This window comes from Neopelma chrysocephalum, unplaced genomic scaffold (genome assembly GCF_003984885.1).
Source record: "Neopelma chrysocephalum unplaced genomic scaffold, ASM398488v2 Primary Assembly neopelma1_25, whole genome shotgun sequence".
Lineage (NCBI taxonomy): Eukaryota > Metazoa > Chordata > Aves > Passeriformes > Pipridae > Neopelma > Neopelma chrysocephalum.
Genome location: NW_020897694.1, coordinates 32,487,142 through 32,507,266, shown reverse-complemented (window position 1 = coordinate 32,507,266; position 20,125 = coordinate 32,487,142). Strand labels below are relative to the sequence as shown.

At 35.8% G+C, this 20,125-nt stretch overlaps 1 protein-coding gene across 3 annotated transcripts in view; it reads right to left on the bottom strand.

The window, feature by feature from the left end:
- Positions 1–20,125, bottom strand: part of PPP2R3B (protein phosphatase 2 regulatory subunit B''beta) — a 48,029-nt gene that overhangs the window by 4,953 nt on the left and 22,951 nt on the right. For all 3 annotated transcript variants that reach the window (XM_027674797.1, XM_027674798.1, XM_027674799.1), the window contains 9 exons: positions 11,871–12,056; positions 10,081–10,184; positions 9,416–9,518; positions 8,579–8,653; positions 5,098–5,184; positions 4,516–4,672; positions 2,563–2,611; positions 1,256–1,345; positions 376–551 (listed from right to left, as the gene is read on the bottom strand). In XM_027674797.1, coding sequence (XP_027530598.1) covers positions 376–551; positions 1,256–1,345; positions 2,563–2,611; positions 4,516–4,672; positions 5,098–5,184; positions 8,579–8,653; positions 9,416–9,518; positions 10,081–10,184; positions 11,871–12,056 — 1,027 coding nt within the window. The remainder of the gene's footprint in view (positions 1–375; positions 552–1,255; positions 1,346–2,562; positions 2,612–4,515; positions 4,673–5,097; positions 5,185–8,578; positions 8,654–9,415; positions 9,519–10,080; positions 10,185–11,870; positions 12,057–20,125) is intronic.

Below are 20,125 nucleotides of genomic sequence, written 5' to 3'. Positions count from 1 at the left end.
AACACTGTTTAAAAACTGTTCCTTCTGAAGAAATCTCAATTAAATGAGTGCTGGAACAGGCGAGAGAATGGGTGAACAGTCAAGAGCTTTTCTTGAGAGCATCACCTCAGTGACAAGATTTCACTTAAGACTAAATGTGGCTACAAGCCCAAAGTAAAAGCCTACAAGGAATTTTAAAGCAGCATGTTAAGTTTTAGTATTGAAAGAATGCCTGCCTGCTGCTGGAAGACCGATCAATTAATAAGCTCTAACAGACTTCAGTGAAAAGACAACCTCAAGGCACATTATTTATATGACCAACTCAGTGCTCTTACAGGTGCACTAACTCCTAAACCCAGAGAAACAGAAGATACAGATGGAGAAGGATTTTATTACCTTCATGTTGTGGCTTTACAAGATCCAGCATCTGGCATAAACAGTCTTCAAATGGCAAAGGTTCTATGGCCATGTTATCTAATTTTTGGCACTGTTCTTCATAAAAATACTCCAATTCATACATAGACAAAGCACCATCCCCATCAAGATCCATGCAGCGGAACCAGTATTCAATGCTGAAATTCAGTAATAGCAAAGAGCTGTTTATACAAACTTACTACAGAATTTCAAGAATTCATGTTGCCTCTTTTAAAGGCAAAACTAAAGACTACATTCCATAATGCCATAGAAAGTCATTAAACACCACCTACTGTGGTAAAAGTTTCTGGTATTTGCCATCCAGTATTGCATTTGAAAACACATTTGTTAACTGTGTGAAGGAGAAGACTAAAACACATGGTTTTATATTAAAAAAATAAAAATCAAGGGAGCCAATGAAAAATTGAACTATGCATCACAACTTCAGTATTTTGTTTTTTTCCCATATTGAACAAGCCATTGAACATGTTGTTCAACATGTCACATTATAGGTTTCTTATCAATATCATACAGCTAATACCAGCTGCACAGTTTCCCAAAGTCACTGGCATCATGAAACAACTGCAATTTCCTTTATGTATGACCCTGCCTATAAGTAGGCCATACACAGCATACGGAACAATAACATTGAATTAGCCTCATAGAAGTCATGAAAATAGCAACAACAGGAGACACCGATTAATAAGAATGATGCAATGAACTGGGCCAGTTTTCCACTCATGTTTTTATAGTTTAGCTTCTTCCATCAGAGTTCCAGCTGTGTATCAGTGGTCCACATCTAAGGACTGAAAAAGCAATAAAGTCAGTCTTTGTTTCTGTTAAAACATAAACTTATTCTTACCTAGTTGGTGTTTTCTTGTCCTCTTCAGATATCAAAAACCAGACAAAATCAGCGTAGCTAATCTTCCCATCTTTTTGTGCTTTTCTACCTCTTGAAGGCCAATGAGGAAAGAGAAATTTATTTTAGAACACCTAGTTTTTACTAATCAAAAGTAAGGATTATTTTCCTTGCTGCTATTAACTATGAACTCCTAAACAACGCAGTGTTCGTAAGGTAACTTGTCACAGACTACACTGATCATTCAGGATAAGGAGCTTGTGTGCTCTGTTCTATTCCTAATGCAATGGTAAAGAGGAGGGGAGCAGCTGGAAAGGAAAGTAGCACGCTGTCCTACAAGGACTTTCTCCCTGGGCAGCAAAGCCACTGCTTAATTGTTAACAGAAGAGATATACAAGTACATATGCTTCTAAGAATTTCTATTCAGGTAGAAGTGATGAGAACTTAAAGCTTTACAGAACTCCAGTAGCTAAAAGTTTTGGAATGGAAATGAAAATGAAATAGAAACATTCAGGAAGTAAGTGTCCATGACAAGAACATAACTGTCTGTTTCTACTCACATACCACAGAACACAGCAACTAAATAAGTTCTGAAGACACATAGTCAACCCTGTCTAGTAAAAAGTCAGGTAGGCAGTTCCTAGATATTACATTTCAATCCTAAATTTTTTTGTTTTATTTTCAAGATGTCTAAGAAAATATGGTATATGTTTTTGTCTTGCCCAAAAAACTCATATAAAGGAGTAAGCTCTAGACATATGCCTGCCAAGTGTCATTTCACTCATTTCAGCTTTTGTTATTTCTGTTTATCAGTTGGTTTCTAACTGCAGATACCATGCTAGCAGTATGTTTCAAAAATGAATAAAATGCCATAAATACACAAGAGGAAGTCAATCCAAAGGGGAAAAAAGAAAAATTACTGTAAAAAATGCAAATTAATTCAACCGGAGGCATTTTTGTAAATTTATTGATGCAATAAGCATTTATTTTACAAGTAGTACTTAAAAGCCCAGTTCCCTTCGAACAGGTTTGAGGGATGGAAAAACAATGATGCCAACATTTCTTCCCTTCCTCATTCCTAGCCCTGCTAAATCACACAATATCCAGGGTAAAGAAAAGAGAGTAAAGAACTTGGAGTGTGCCAAAGGTTCCAAGAGCACTCTAGTACTACTGGAGTTTAAATTAATTAATAATAAATCTTGAAATTCACTGCTCCATTGCAAGGGGAAGGCATTTTTTTCTCTGGCAATATCATACAATTTAACAAGCAAATATTAAATTGGATTTAGATCAGCATACAGAGTAAGTACCTTGTTACTGCCCCTGAGAAGATCCGCTCTATCATCCTATTTGAAATTGCTGTGAAAAAAGGTTTAAAACAGTGTCAACTCAATACAAGTTATTTTTGCTTTGTATTGTCTAGTTGAAGAGTTTACTGGAACCCTTTGTATATACAGATCTGTGAGAAAGCTCATTAATCCCTTTGAGTCCTTTTGGAGATAATCACTTAAGACAAAGTCTCCAAAGCAAAGCTAGAACCAACCAGCTTTGAAATCAGATTTGATACACAAATAGTAGTGTACTAAAAGTAATAAAATTGGCTGATTAATAAGACAGCATTTACCAGTTCTTTGACAAGTAAATTAAGTTTTCCAGTGACATTAAGTTTTACATGACCTTGGCAAAGAGCCAAAATAGAATTGGCATGATTCGACATACTAAACATATCTAACTGATTCTGCCAGGGATCTATTTCTGACATGGTTCTGATCCATGCTTCTATTTTGAAACCATTTCAGGGATTTTAGAGACATGTCTTAACTGAGCACTACCTCTGTAAAGGATATTCAATTTATCCTTAAGAATTTGTGGATATCCTTAAGAATATGTGCTACTCAAAGCAGCACATGATACTATTCTCATAGAAGAAAAAATTACTTGTCATTATTCTAGCTCTGAAATAAATTTTCAGCACTGTAGAAATACTGATAATTAAAGCAGGTGGTTAACAATTCAGATAATTGATCTGTTTTATGTACTTATGGTGATGCCATCACCACATCATTGTAGTAAGGTCACTAGTCCCTACTTAATATTTATCCCCAAGAACTGTAGGACAGCAAATTTGTTTCACACATATATGCTGCTGCTTCTTACCTACTTTTGAAATAATGAAGTTTTCAACCTTCTCAACAACAGTTACATACTTACATGTAAGAAAATATTGAAGTGTTTGATCTAGTGTAATTTTAGTCCAGCAACAGTACAAAAGGGAGAGATTGATGTAACCAGATTATCTAATTTTGACAGGCAAAAAGACTAAAGTTAAGTTATCAGACCCATTTTATAGTCTTTAGTCTAGTTCTCACTAAGCAGCAGCTGTTAACTTTCAACCAAAATTCTGTGGTTTAAAGGATGCAAAAGTAAGTTGCAAGTGGCATTATATCAGTTGTGCTTTCTTTCTGCAGCGTGCTAACTCAGTAGAGCAGCCACTCAGATGAAAGCAGATTTCCTTCCTCATTGTCCTAAAGCATAATCAAACTTCAGTAGGCAAATTTTTAAAGCAATCTGAATTGCGTTTAGTCTTTTTGGGATTTTTTATGGGACAATATTCCATAATCACTTTGTGCGGAAGTAAGCTTTCCAGTCCTGAAGGAAACACTATTGAGATGACAATGGACAGAAAGCATCTAAAAAACCCTCAACAGTCCAATACAAGCTACAAGAATATTTAAAATAGTGCAAGACTACAGAATCACAGTCACTGCATATTATAAATGCAGGAAATGTAAACCTGCTAATTAGCGCTACATAGTATTAAAACAAAATGTACTGCAGCTAAGTTAGCAAAACTTTAAAATAAGCCAAGTACCTGAATGTATGTTTGCCTTTTCTACTCTTTTCATACCTTGCCATAAAAGCCACGGTACCTGAATAATATCAGTATAATCGATAGTTTCCAAGATAACAACACAATATTGCCAAATGCAACCATTTATAATACACCAATACTTAAATGATATTTCCTCTACTTCTTTGCCAAGATCAGAATTAAAATTCAGAATTTTCCTCAAATCTGGTATTGGTAGATGCAAAGCGGCATCACAGATGACTTGTCCTGCTTTATTTCACTGAATCAGCAGGATCAGCTATACCAACACCAACAGACTCATGAACACTGGCCTTGGCATTTAACCACTTCCTCAGCTGAAAGTTTACAGGTCATTTAATACATGTAAACAAAGGTGCTTCATTTGTCATACCATGATCATTATGTCGAGCTAAATCCTTCCGATCAATATAGAGGTCATGGTCTGTATCCAGCTCCCAAAATTTGCAATAGATAACATAAAAATGTTCATATGAGAAGTACTCTGTCAGCTGGTTAATATCAGCTTCCTCTTCCAATAATGCCACATTCTATTATCAGAAGGATAAACAGAACACGTTAAAGAGTTTGTAAGATGTTTTGAATGATCTGAGTTCTCATAACCAAGTTAATATCTAATGCTATTTCAGTGGAACAATTTTTATCTTCAGGGACAATGAACACTGTACAGCATGACAGCAAAGACTGAACACACACATAGTAGAAAACTAATGCATTCACAGAAGAATGAGTATATCAGCCCAATTTCTGCTAAATGCATTTGCATGTATACACCTCTAGATAGAAGAAATGACATTTAAACATATTCTAATGTATGAGAATTAATGCAATTGGGTCTTCACTACTTTTTGGAAAAGGAAGAAATGTTACTTATGTTACTCCCTTAAGCAATTAGTTAATGCAATTTTAAAACTTCTAGAAATAACTGTCTTGTAAAATTTTAGATATTACGTACCTGCAAAAAGTTGCTTTTCCTGAGCTCGTTACAAGTTATTTTTCCAGACCAGGACCTATTTACTGTATAAAATATTCTCTGTATGACCTGCAAGAAACAGAAAATGGAAAGAAATCTTAACTATGACTCCTAAACATTTGTTAATGATGTCTTAGTTCAGCATTAGAGAGTTCCATCTTTCCCCTATTTCTAGTTACTTAACAGGTTGATGCTTCTCTTGTGTTGTATTACCAACCCATTCCTAAATCTGTATCTAAACTCATGTAGATAAGTCTTATTTCAATGCTGCAGTACCCATATCTCACTCAGTAATGTTGCAGAATACTTGTATGCTATCCAAAGTAGGCCTGTTGGCAATTTCACTACCTCCCAGTCTTCCAGATATACAGGACATCATCTAATAATCATATTAATATATCGTATTACTTCAGATTAAAATAACTGTATGCTTGCTATAAGACTGTTTTACTTCATAAATGAATTTACAGAAATAGAATTGGGAATGTTTAAGGATCAGAGTACAGCAGATGTTACTACTACTGAAGTCTATAAACACAACAAATCAACATTTGACAGAAATATTTCCTGCAGGTGCAGAGAGAATATGTGTTTCCCCCATTAAATTTTACTCTATTTTAAGTTTCTTGGGAAAAAAACCTGTTAATAGCATTAGAAGTAGTACATGAATATTTTTAAGTGAATAATGATAATAATAATAATAAAAAAATCTATGCAAGAAAGATGACTAGTTCTTGTGCCTTGACTGATACTGGAACCAGAAACAAATACATTCAGTTGAGTACCCAAGACTATTGTTTAAATCAGTTTTACACGTACATCAATTTGATGATCTTACAGGTCTTCTCCAACCTAATTGGTTTGATGGTTATTTTGGACAACTAATGCATTTGGTGTAATTTGCTTGGGTTTAGTTTACAAATATAAGATTTTAAAATATGTTTTTTCTGCTACTTAACTGAACTCAGTATTCACCTCAGTTAGGTTGACTTGTGTCAACCAGATATACATTTCAAGTCAGTCATTCACCACTAAACAAAAACAGACAAAAAAATCTAAACATGTTATGAACGATAACTGCTCAACTGGTGATTGATTATACCCGCTAATTGGCAAGACTCACTGTTGCACGTGTAGTGTTTCATTTGCAACAGAGCAGTTACCAGCTAAAACCCCCACCTCTTTAGGAAGCCCTTCCCCCCAGTTAAAATGTCCTCCCAGCTAAAGACTAAGTTTTTATCACTTCAGATTTTAATTACAGTAAATCAATAGTTTAACCAATAATTTCTGAATTACAAATAGAAGAGTAATTTATTTATGAAGTTTTAACATAAAGCTTAAACTATAGAGCAGCAAGCTCTTCAGTTCTTACTTCGAACAAGAACAGCCAGTTCACTAACTCCAGATAGAAGAACATCTTATCCTACTTCTGAAACTTAATTAACTCAATTCTAATTGTGAGATTTAGGGAAGGCCCATTTTTGGCTTGTACTACAAAGTAATTTTTTCTAAAAAGGTTTTTGCCTTAGCTTTGCAACTTAATCCATCTGCATGTCATTATCTCGTCTGTTATACATTTAACTGGTCTAAAAATAAAAACAAAATTGAATGTTTGGTAAAGACAACTGGGAACAGACTTAAACTGTTTTCTAAAGTGAATTGAGGCAGAGTATAAGCAAATTGTCAGAGAATTGCCTTGTTTACTGTGCTGCACAGGGCAGAGAGGAAATGGTGCAATACAGAGATTACAATTTCAAGAATTCATAGTTCAGATATGCACATAACATCCTTGCAGAATAAATGTAGTATCTCATTTGTCAGGGCAAACGTTTTTAACATATTTCAGCTTCATCTTGGCCACATGTACCTAATCTTACCGCTAAGACTCACCAACCAACTTATACTATAGAATAGCAGACAGAACAGATTGGTTCCATGGCTGAACAACACAAGACACATGCTAAAGAGATGTATGTAATGCATATGCATACACACACATATATATGCATGTATATACAAAAACACAGCAGAAGAACAGCTCATTTGGTTTGCAACTGGGGGTATCCTTTAGACAAAACTTCATGTAGTGAGGTAAAACTAATGGCCTTATTAGTAATGCCTTACTTCATCCTAGGGAAAATGATCCATAATTATCTGTAATAACTTGCAGGACAGAATTAGAAGACTGTATCAGGCAACAGTTATGCCATCCTAAAATATGACAACAAAGGGCAGAGTGCTCCTGCCATTTCTGAATCTTTAAATTAGTATTCTAAATATTGTTGCCATATTCATACTAGTTTACTTCTGGGATTTTTGATTAAGCACCAATTTCTGTTGAAGATTACACTAAATTTTGTTAGTGAAGTACTGCCAGCACTGTTTTATTCAATATTGCTAGACTAATTTATTTAATATTGCTAGTTCCTGCAAAGAAAAGTAACTGAAAATGGCAGGAACTTTTCTTTCCTACTGTTCTTCAGAACAGGCAGCAGGCTTTCACAATTTTAACCAGAGTAGGCTTTGATACAACCCAGAATCCATTAAGCAACAAAAGAGCTCACAAGCAGAACATTTCCTTCAGCCACAACAGACAAGAAAGTTCTGGGAGCTAACATAATCATTATAACAAGCAGCAAAATCTAGTGCACCAGGATGTACTTGATAGGCCACCAAGTCTCTGTAAGAAGGATATAACAAATCAAAACCAAATGCTCTCAGACAAAGCTTCCACAATTTTAGCCTGGGTCAAAATATAAGCTGGATAAAAGATAAACAACTCTGCATGTTTTTTGTTGGAGAATATTCATTAAGCTAATTTTCAAATGCACCAAGAAAGTGAACTGAACATCATTTTGAAGAATTTTAATCTTTTGAGACTTCAGTGGAATCAGCTGTCTACAGTTGAGAAAATTTAATGTCACTGATTTTTCCCTTGGGTACAGAAAAAATACTTCAGTCACATAACCCTGGGAAGACAGAATGAAACTTTTCATGTATAAAACCTTCTTAGGAAGAAAAGTCCCCAGAGAGGAAAGTGCTTCAATATTATCATTATTTCACTTAACACTGAACATAATCATATTAATATAGATGTTTCATTCAAGATTTCATTTAATTAATCCCAGATTAAGGTCAAGATTCTAATGAATACAGTCTACAGCCACAATCAAGTGTTTAAGATAACAGCCTGCTTAATGTTCATTAACTTATCCAACACTATTACAATTCAGTGCTTCTCTCACTAGTATTAAATTCAGCAATTTCTTACAGATGTTAAGACTCTTTCTTAAGCATCATAGTTTTTCTTCACAAGATTTCTAGTTATGTAGAAATGAAGACTGACAGCATACGCTAACTCTACTTTTCTCAAGGGACAAAGATGCTTAGACATATCGATTAATCCTAATTTTGACTTTCTTAGTTAACGAAAAAACAGCTTTTCCAAACACAAATCACTTACTGTGGTAATGTACCGAGAATGAAATTCAGACGCTTCTTTTAAAAATGAAAGGCCTGGATGACTATTCACCACATCCTACAAAAAAAAGAATAACAACATCCCAAAGAGTATTCATTAGTGAATATATAAAACAATTAGCGCAGAATAGTACATCTGCTTCCTTAACCAAAACAGTTCAAATTAACTACCACAATCATTAATAATAACTTAATTTACAACATGCTTCACATAAATAACACTCCAGACTTCTTAAAAATAAAATTATCTTTTAAAGAACCCATATAAACAAAAGCTTTCATATATTTTAGGAATATAATAGAATATTTTGGCCTATATTTTAGATAGGCTAAAGATTTTGAACACTGCTGACTGCTGTAGCTTGTAATTTTGTGGCTGACTATGAGTCAGTAAAGTCAATTTAGGTTTTATTCAGTCATTACTAAAGGTGGTGTTTGCTGCTCTTTCAGTGAAGCTTTATCAGGTCTTGAATTCATATGCCACTTTTTCTTTGCCCTCCTAAGGCCCACCTTGACTTAAATAACTTCAGCTGCCTTCCTAAACATAAAAGATTCCGATAGGTGTGCTATTCCTGCAAGCAATTTTAAATCCCTGCATCTTACTGTAGCTCTTAAAAAAGTCCTCACCTTATACAAAATTATTAACTGTAAACAAGTCACTCACTAGCATCTCAGTGGACCATGTAAAGTGAGTTGCACTAAATATTATCAATAAACTTTAATGATGACAACGGAAAAGTACATTTAGGTCAAAAAATTCAGGGCTTTGCCAGTTCATCATTTTGTTGTGTTTCCAGAACTAGTTTCAGTTGCAATTTACTTGTAAAAAAGGAATGAAGTCTTCTTGCACCAAGTAGTTACATCCAGGGTTCATAAGAAGATGAACAAACTTTGCAGCATCATCATAGCAGGTCTGAAGTATTCTGAAATGTAAATATTTCCATTTAATATTCTACACAGAAAATTAATCATGCTACCTCATGCAGGCATCATAGAGCAAGGCCTATGAAACTGCAAGCACAACATTTAATTCAAAAGCTAATTACAAATGTCAAACTAGGCTCCAAGTGAACTTATCAAAGCAGTACTGTCTCATACATTTATGTTAAAGGAGGTGGATACCCCATGTAATTGATTACATGAATAGACATTTAAAAGTTAGAATTAGAGGAGAACTAGAAGGAATAAAAGGTATTTTGTCCAGAACTGGCATTTAGAAGTTAGGGCCACTTTTCCCATAAACAGCCAGTCATTTACCATACATTTTAAAATCTATAACCTCTGTAAATGAAGATTTGTTTGTTTACGTTAAAGTATTAAAGTATTATTTAGTTACATTTTCCCAGGTAGAAGTTTGCTGTCAATGGTTGATTATGGCAAAGTGTTTTATTCCCCTTTACAGATGGGATTGCATTCAGAGCTTAAAATATCACATTTCAATGAAAAAAATGCAGTACTTCTAAAAAAAAAAAAAAATCTACTTACTTCCGCCACATTGCAACAAATTTATGAACCGACACGTATCCTGTTCGTTCACCTCCAGCACAAAAAAACAAGGGACCTTTCCAGTAAAGTGGGCATTCACAAGCCTACAATAAAGTGTACATCAAGTCAGTTTATTGCTTGCTTATCTGAGGATTACTCCCTTATTTATAGATCATTCAAAAATTATGCTTTACAAATGTTAAGAAGAAAACATTAAGGCACAGATTGTTTAAAAACTGTTTCTGAAACAACTGTGCCTTCCAAAAGAATTCATTTTAAGCAACTGCTCTAGGCTGAAGTCCAAAAGTGGAAAGCAAAACACAGTGCAACTTGAAGCATTCCTAACAGATGAAAGCACTTGCATGTCTGCTCTGTCCATACTCCAAGCAGCTGAACAGAGTCAATGTTAATAAGCTCTGCTAAAGAGCTGGCTATCTTTAAGTTAACCTCAAGACAGCAAAAACAAAACTTCTGAACTGGAGAAAATTTACTTTTGTCTGTCTCAGAGGATGGCTCAACTCATCTGCATCCTTGCATGTGCATGGCACATCTTCTACTCAGTTTTAAGTAGTAGGCTGGCCTGCCCTGATCAGCAGTACCAGTTACACCCTCACCACTTCAGTGCTCCCATGTACACCTACAGTGCTGCTTCTGTGTCTGCTCCAAGCTTCCTCAGCCATAACAGCAAAGTACCTATCCTACCTAAAACTGACTACAGCTGGGAGTACTCAGAAACGCTGGCATCTCCAAGAATCTCAAATAAGATTATGAATACTGCAAGACGTATAAGGTCACCAAAGGAAAAGAACAGTTGCTTCTCATGCAGTAGTTTAACCAGTACTTCAAACTAATACAAAAAGTGAGTTTGACAGACAGAGAGGCTTTGTATTATTCTTCAGGAGGGTGCCTTTCATCACTGAATTGTAGGTGACTGGACCTTTCCACCTTCCTTGCTGAGAGGGAAGGGTCTCTTCCATACCTCCCCACTTCTATGTTGGATGGAGCTGTGGAAGACAGGGATCCTATCATTCAGCTTAGTGGTTACACAGTTTTGGTGAGCAAACAAGGAGTCTCTGAACCCCCAGTCCTGCTCTTGTGTAAAGTCTTAGTTTCTATTTTCTAGACCCGAACTTTAAATGCAAAGCGACAGGAATAGGGATAAGAACCTGAGACTCATTACCAAGACCATGACTTGCAGTGATATTTCAATCACTGATTCAACATAAAAAAAATGGAAATTTATGTTTATTTTAACTAGTTTATTGTCTGTTACACAGAAGTTTAAAAATATTTGCTGCTTTCTAAGCTCAGTATTTTGTCACTCTGCCATAACTCTGAATTAGCTCTTCAGTAATAACTAGAGAGCTATAATCTCAAGTTACCAAACCATTCTGTCTTTCAGTGTCTTTACAGTGGAGGTTCATGACACTGCCAAATGAGAAAAAACAGTGTGGACACCTGAAAACAAAACAGATATTAACAGTGCTTTTGCTTTAAGTCTCTTGGTCAATACAGAACGCAGAACAGCATACAATGTGCCCTTTAGTATTTGGTTGTCTATGCAGCAAAAAAAGTAGTTCAAGTTTTGGTTTAATGTTTGTTTCTTTCTGTTAGGTCATTTGATACACACTTAATGCAAAAAATTACACACATAACTATGTGTATCAACAATGCAGAATATTGTTGGATACTAACTTGTAGGAGATGAAAACACATAATACAAGAAAACAAAGCACATAGAACTCATCTTTCCTTTCCATAGGCAATCAGTACAGCAAGCAAGTTCTCACCTTTGCAACCTTCCCCATATCTTCTAACGTTGCCCTCTCATTTGGAAATTCAGAGAAAGTTTTCTCAATTTTGGCAATCACAGCATCTATATTCACTTTTTCCTTAGGACATCCTCGAGGAAAATAAAAAGTTGGAATGTTTTGACTATGTGAGGGTGGCAAAGTTTCTTCCTTCTTTGTCTGAACCTGAATAGATAAATACACATTTGACAGTCAGGTACAATGAAATCATGTAGTTGTCTGCAGACAACTTAAATCTCTTGGTATTATATGTTCAAACACACCTTCAAAAAGACTTCAGATTATAAGTTGAACAAGCTATTTAAGAATGAGAGCACTGGAAAAATTAATGAGTATTTCCAAAACCTGTCATTTAGAAAGATTTCTAGGATGTTAAAAATTTAATAAAGACAACTTCAGTCTTCAGCATATGAAGTTTCAAGACTGATAAGACAGCTTCTTGGAGACATCTGAAATTACTCAGGTTTTATTATCTGTTTCAGAAAAAACCCTTCAACTTCTAGCTTAACAGACAGATTATGAAAGAATTTGCTTTTGAAATATTTCTACTTTTACCACTTCAAGCTTTTGAAATAAGCATGACAACTTTGTTACAAACCACCAACCTGTTTAATTTAGTTACAGTGAAGATTTTCTTTTTTTTTCTCCTAAAAATGACAGATTTTATAAAGTAATAAATTATGTCTCATCCTAGTGTTGAATATGTTCAAGATCCTGAATTCCATCTCTCAGAATTGGGTGAAAATAAACCCAAAATCCCTCTAAAAAAACTCCAACCCTCATTTTACTCCTTATCATTTTTGCCAAAGTGCCTGTAAATATACTCAGCTTCCTACCACAGTCAAAGTCCTTCCAAAAGTCAGTGAAAGAACTAGGTGCTTATGGACAGCAGATCTTAATTTGCAGAGTTCCAACCCAGGAGTCTTTACTGGAATGCTACACATGCCTGAACTAACCTTTCCTTCCCCTCCTCTGCGTTTGAGCCAGCATTCCTATCCACAGCAGGAGAATTACCTCAACCGTGTTACAAGTTTTATTTCATAGAGGAAAAAGTTACCTTGAATCTGTGACACTTGGAGTCAATGTCTGTCACTTGTTAAGAATCCTGTAGATAACAACTTTTGATATCTAATCATTAGTTCAGTAGTCCAGTTGATGAGGCATCGGCTTAGAATAAAAGCACCATAGGGTATCAAAAATCCCTTTCAACTTCTAAACTTTTGGGAATTATAAAGATAGCAATGTTTTATTCTCTAAGTCACATCACCACCATCGCTACAAATAATGTCTGTAACTGGGTAAACACCTTGTTTCATTCTAGAAGCCGAGTTCTGCCCATCAGCACTTTAGAAGAGCCCTAGCAGTTAACTCCATTTCTCCTCTTCCCCATTTACAAGAACTGCCCAGATCAACATAAGATTAGTTCAGTTGGTCAGAGCATGGTGCTAATAATGCCGAGCTTGCGGGTTCGATCCCTATATGGGCCATTCACTTAAGAGTTGGACTCAATGATTCTTGTGGATCCCTTCCAACTTGGAATATTCTCTGACTCTGTGATAACCACTCCCATTTGAGCTGCTCAAATGGCCACCGAAGTGGCACGTGTTTCAGTTCTTCGGGGTGCCCGATGAGGTGTGTCTCATCGGAGAAAAAGGGAAGGATAAGTGCACATCATAGGCTACTAACATTCCCTGAATGTTGCAGGTAACATGAGGTAAAACAGTATTTCAAGGAAGCCTAGTACAGACAGGCAAGGCATTTTTAAAATTCACAGCCAGGGAAATTTAGACCTTCAGATTAAAAAAGAAAAATTTCTTTTGAAAGGAAAGGTAAGACTACACTGGAAGAAAATTGCAAGACAAAAAGAAAAGCTATCAACAGAACTATTTGTTCTTCAGAAACTTTATATTACTACTAATTACTTCAGATAGCACAGAGTACACAATAAATAATTTCCATCGGTCCAGGTTAAAAGCTGTTCTTAAACACATGTGGAGATCTCAATCCAGGATTTGTAATAAGACCTATCCTAGTACATGTTATTTAAAAGAATTTTAAAGTAAAGGCTTTTTAATTATTCATTTTTCATCTTACAGTCTGGAACACGTTTACAACAGACAAAGATTACATGGAAGAAGTTAAGCAACAGATTCAGAACTGAAGATAAACATATAGGTGAAGAAAATTGATTTTTCTAAGATGAAAATGTTATATTTAAGCATGACTGAATTCAGCATGCTTATTGTAAAAATATATAATATTTAATCTGTGAGACAGTATATTTATTCAACTCTAAAACCAAGCAAGTATGGACTACAAACCTCTCAAGGCAAGACAAATTAACTATCCCTATCCTGGTTTCTCAAAGTCGGTGAAAGATGAAACTATAAAAATGCTTCATTTGCATTAGCAAGTGTATGATCACTTCACAATAACTTCTGATAGATTTATTTGGTACCTATATACAGGTACCTAGTAAGAATACTCTCTAAGGCACAAAACAAAATGCCCTTGAACATTCCTCATGGTATCCAGCAACCAACCTCAGAGCACAGCTTTCGCTCTGCATCTGCCACATGGATGTTCTGAGCACACTAATGCTTCTTAAATGCCACCAGCAACTTGGAATTGGACAACTGAATTGTGCTGTTAGTATCAGTCAACACAGGGATAAGAGCCTGTACCAAAGAAAGAAATAGGTCGTCCAAAACTATCAGCTCCAACTAATGCACTACAAAGTTGGTATTATATCTCTTCCCTCTTCTCACCTTCCAAGAAGGGCCAGGGATTCTTCTTTTCTTTCAGTTTGAATCCCATCCAATAACCGAAAAGCTCCTTGTACAGCTGAGGCTGTTCCGCTATATGTGCTCTAACGAAGGAACAAGTGATACTAAAAGGGCTCTAAAAACTTGATTATTTTCTATAATTTCAGCTACTAGTTACTTCTGTAGATGCACATATTGCATAACGGATGAAACAGTCAGTTCTGTTATTTCAGGGCAATTAAAATGCACTAACATTAAGCTGTTCTAAAATTAATTATAATTTTAACCAGGGAATTTCTTCATTACCAAGAACTGCTGGAATTCTGTTAAAATCAAATCTTTGACTGGAAAATTTGCAAGAGCAGTTTGTTAATCTCTTTACACAACAACTCTGTTTCAATGGTTAATTTAACATTAGAAAGTAATCTACATCTATGGCTTTTAGTTAAAACCTTTAGTATAGGTACAGTAAGCTAAAATGACAAAAGAGATTGGTTTGGTCAGTGAAAATTTTCCCTGCAACTTTCTGAGAAATAGCACCAGCAATAACATGCTTGGAATTAAGGAAAGCAGCTGTATTTGCTTGTAAATAACTCATCAAGCAGATGTATGCTGCAGTGTCAGGACTGAAGGGAGCATCAACCTTTGCAATAAGCATATATGAAATCCAGAATCTATAACTGTATTGTGAAGTTGCCACTGCAGTTTAGGTTTTATGTAACAGATGGGAAGTGAGCATTCCTTGAAAACTTCTTGATTGTACTAACATAAAAATAAAAACAACTTATGTAAGATTTGTCTATAAGACAATTCAAGAGAACTTTTAATACATAATGAGTTTTCATTCCCAGCATATTTCTTACAGAACTGTAAGGACTGTCCACAGCCATCCAACACTTACTTGCCTTGACTTTTACGTGGAAGTTTATACCTCATTGGGGTCACTGTTTGAAGGGCAAACTTCTAATTTTGTTTTGCAGCTTTCCAGATCCTTTTCCAATAATTTTTTCAGCAGTTGTTTATAATAATAACATTATGAAATCAATATTATAATTACAATACAGTAATATAGTTGTTAGTATACCCTAGAGAACATCGATTCATCTTATTCCAAACAGACAAATTCATTCTTCATGCTAGACAGTCTTTACATCTACCAACTGATGAGTTGCACTCAGCAGTTAACTTTGTTATAAGCAAAAATAAAGACATTGGGAATTTTAAAAGGGTGCTCTTTTCCTTCTCTCTCCACTGAAAGAAAGAGCTGATGCTAGGATGCAGTCATTCAACTACAGGATGTGTTTCTGAAATAACAAGGAAGGGAGAGCTTGTTCACAGATATTTTAAGCATATATGGCTCAGTAATGTCTAGATCTGACATTTGCATGTAGTGATTGCCAACCAGAAATACTGATCCCCACAAAGGGGTTGAATACATCAATTCAAATGCAAGGGAGTGAAACCTCACTCAAAAAGGGCTTGCTGAAAAAGGGAGCAAGGTAAATATGTTTATAAATGTAATATTTTTTAAACATCTTAGAGATTAGGACAGAAGGTCATTGAGTCATTGTAGAAAGGGTTGGATTGGAAGGGACATCCAGTTCCAACCCCACCTCTCCTCCTCCCCACGCTGTGGGCAGGGAATGCCACCCACTGAACCAGGTTACTCAGGGCCCCATTCAACCTGGCCTTGAACACTTCCAAGGATGGGGCATCCACAAGTTCTCTAGGTAACCTGTGCCAGTGCCTCACCACCCTCACAGTAAAGAATTTTTTCCTAATGTCCTCTTTTAGTTTAAAACTGTTCCCCCTTGTCTATCACTATCAGGATTGAACTGATTCGGTATTTACATTTTTTTGACGCGACTACAGAATAAGATAACCTCATTCAGAAATGCTGATGCTTTCTAATATCTGACAGACAACAACATTTGTTCTGCCTGTTTCTCTGGAAAAAAACCCCAACAAACAAACCCCCAAACATTTAAAACAGAATTACGGAGTTCGCAGTCAGCTCTTGCTGTAGTATTTGACATGCACTTCCATAAGGATGTCCATATTGAAGAAAAGTCAGTGGATTGCATACAACATGGTCAAAACAGGACCCCCAAAAATTCTACCTCACATTTATACCCAACTTCACTTTAACTTTTTAGTAAGTCATGCACCACAATCCCATACGAAAAATGGCATTACATACCAAAAATACTTTAAAGAGATTTTCATCTTTTCTTATATATTCCACTTTACACTAAACTTACCTGGGTGAAACAAAGTGCATAATAAGCTAAGAGGATTTTCTGCAGAGGTATGCCATTCAGCCTTTCAAATCCTAGCATACCTGCAACCACTTGTGTACATGCTCATCAACTACCCAACAACAAAAACAAATACTGCATAACGTTCCCTAATACACAAAAAAAATGGAAGCCAACATGTTACCCAAAGGGTAACACTTTTATTACCTTCATTAAGTTCTTTAGAATACGAGGTGTCCTCCAGCCTATCAAAGCTAAGTAGTAATTGTGAATGTAACAAAATGTTATCAGTAAGCAGGTTCAAAAGGAATACCTAACCCGCCTTCCCACCTCTCTGACCTTTTATAGCTGACAATCTAAGTCTGGCCAATAAAATCACAAGAATATTTCTTCTTTAACTTACTAATTGATTGCACAGTGAAACTCAGCATTTCCCTCTAGATAAGCAATTGACATTATCAGTAGTTTTATAGAATTTAAATCTTAAAAACACCAGGTAAAAGACTGATGCTACTGTTGTCTAGAAAAGGGTTCAGTCTCATTTGAAAGAGAGACATTAATTCTGAAAAACCTGTTCTAACAGCTCAAATATTTTGGCATGTTAAAGTGCCTTCAGAAATCCGCTTCAGGATAGGTAAAGTAAGGTTACTACCAGAACTTTCCTCACAAAAAGCCCAGAGAAACATGTTCTCTGCAACATAGCTCTCTTGACCTTGTGGTAGACATTTACATTTCCAATTATCTAAGTTAAAGAAGTTATGCTTTTTCCTTGTATGCTCCTCATCAAACTCTTTCCAGCCAAACTAATGAGATTTACTAGTGCAAGATTCCACTGACTGTACCACTTTCCATTCAGTTTCATATGCTTAACAGGTTTTTTTCCTCTGTGAAAGATGATTCTTGGACAACTTAAAACTTTCAAAATTTGTGTTTGGTTTTTTCCCCTCTCAAGTTCTGTTACTCTAAAATCTAGTTACTGTGCTTGAAACCAACTTGAAAACAGTAAGTTAATCTGAAGGCTTAATAATGAAGTTTTACAGCGTGGCATAAGGTAAGCTACACCACAGCACCCCTGCATCTTCCCCCATGTCCACACTAGCTTAACTAGAGAGTAAACTCTCTAGTCTACCATCCCATGTGTCACTAGTGATAGTGAAGCAATATGATGAATTGCCTCAGGTCACCACAACGGCTAAAAAACAAAGTTAATCCCCCACCACCCTACATTTGTCTTCATCCAACCTCACACAGTTGATGCCATTTAGAAGCAACATGGTTCTGATGCCAACATAAGGAAGGTTAGAGGAGTACTGTGGCAGTATTGTTTAAAATCATCTTAAATTAGGCTTAAAACCATGCTGAGCTTGTGACTGATTTTGCCTAACTTAGTCAGAAATGTAAGACATATGTGAATGATCAAACCCAGAGACACCTACAGAGAATTAACCTACACTAAAACCAGTCATCAGGGTATATTTGCAAAAGTCTTTCCTCTGGCAACAAATATTTTACTGCCAGTTGCTTCCTTCTATCCTGGTCTTCAGCTTGCTATCCTTCAGTCATTGTCTGGCAGCTGGTTTTGGATGTGTTATATAGAGACTAATTTTATGCTCCTCTTTCCTTTCACAGTAAGAGAGAAACATCTATTAATTTTAATGATGCAGTTTTCGACTAGTTTACTTTTGCTGTTAGCCTTAACTCAGACAATTTTGCTCATCTAGTTTGGTCTTGGTTACTTAACATTTGTGCTACAATAAGGGGAAGGAAATGCAAAAATTAATACACTTTTCTAATAAAGTTCTAGCAATATACCATTAGAAGACAAAAAAGTACTTCAAACTACGCTGTTCCTGATTTTATTCATACTTGTCACCTGAATTAATGCAAGGGAGCAGGGTTTAGAAACCCTCCCAAAGTAGTCTATGTTCCAGTTAGCAAATCTGTGTTCACTTTCAAATTCTGACCAGATAAATATATTGGGAGTCTCCTTCCTGCATGCCAGGTTGGGCACTCATCTCAGTTTTACACAAACTGACTACCATTCTCATCTTATTTATGCATGTTCTTGGCCACTTACTCTCAAGTCTATTTCTGTACAAAAGTATATGGTAATCTGGTCTTGTGATTCACTGCAAATGATAACCCTCAATGTTAAACTAACTTTAATCCAGAGATAGAGCTCTGTCCCTCTTTGGTATAATTGACATGTTACAGCAAGTAGCAATTCCACAAGCAAATCAAAAGAGACTCGGTGAGGTTTAGAGCAGCCTGGAGTAACATGAAGAAGGATCCTGGGTAACAGTAAAAATGAAGTCTAAGGAATGCAGAAGGAAGGAGGATTATGATGTAGTTAAAACTAGAGTTCCATGGCCTAAAAATATATACAATTTTTTATTTGCTATGAGAAAAATATTTGCAATATTCAATATCTTAATTTGCATACAGTATATATCAAAGAAGAGATAACCATTTTTATATTTGGTTTGACTATATGCCAAGCTTATTGTGTTCAGAAGTTCATAGTGCAGACACTGTTACTGGAAGCTGAGATAAAACAAACAGTGAATCAAACTGATCCGTTCCCTCTGCTGTCCATTGACAACCTGATTCAAGCAAAACCCTTTCTGTTCTGGCAAATGGTGGCCAAATTACAAACAGAAAGCTCACAAGAGTAAGTAGATTTGGACGCTCCTTGGTTTTTGTTTGTTTTTAATCACTCAGGATCTAATTCTACTGTACCTCTGGTGCAGTGACTCACTACTGTGGTCCAAACATCAACTTCAACAGCAGGATATCAATCCTTCTACAGTATCCCTGGCTACAAAGTGACAGGGATAAGACTGCACATTCATTTTACAATTCAGTGTTGGAAAGTTCAACTTGTTAACAAACTAGAATTGAGTTTTGTCATTGAAATACTGTTTGTATGGTAACTTCAGATTTTGAGGTAAAAAAAAAGAGGTTGTTAGCTGTTTGCTACCTGAAGCTAATTTCTCCCCTTATTTGAAGTCTAAAGACAGCAGAATAAGTAGTAGTTCAGCTAGTTACTCTTAATTATTTAACCAAGACAAGTTGAAACAGCCAAAATGAGCCTCAATAAAAAGCTGCTGAAGCCTCAGAGCATGTAAAACTTTGAACCATCTACACAAACCTATTTGGGGAAGTGTGTTAATTCTCATGTAGGAGGAGATAGGTAGTGGCATCCAGGAAA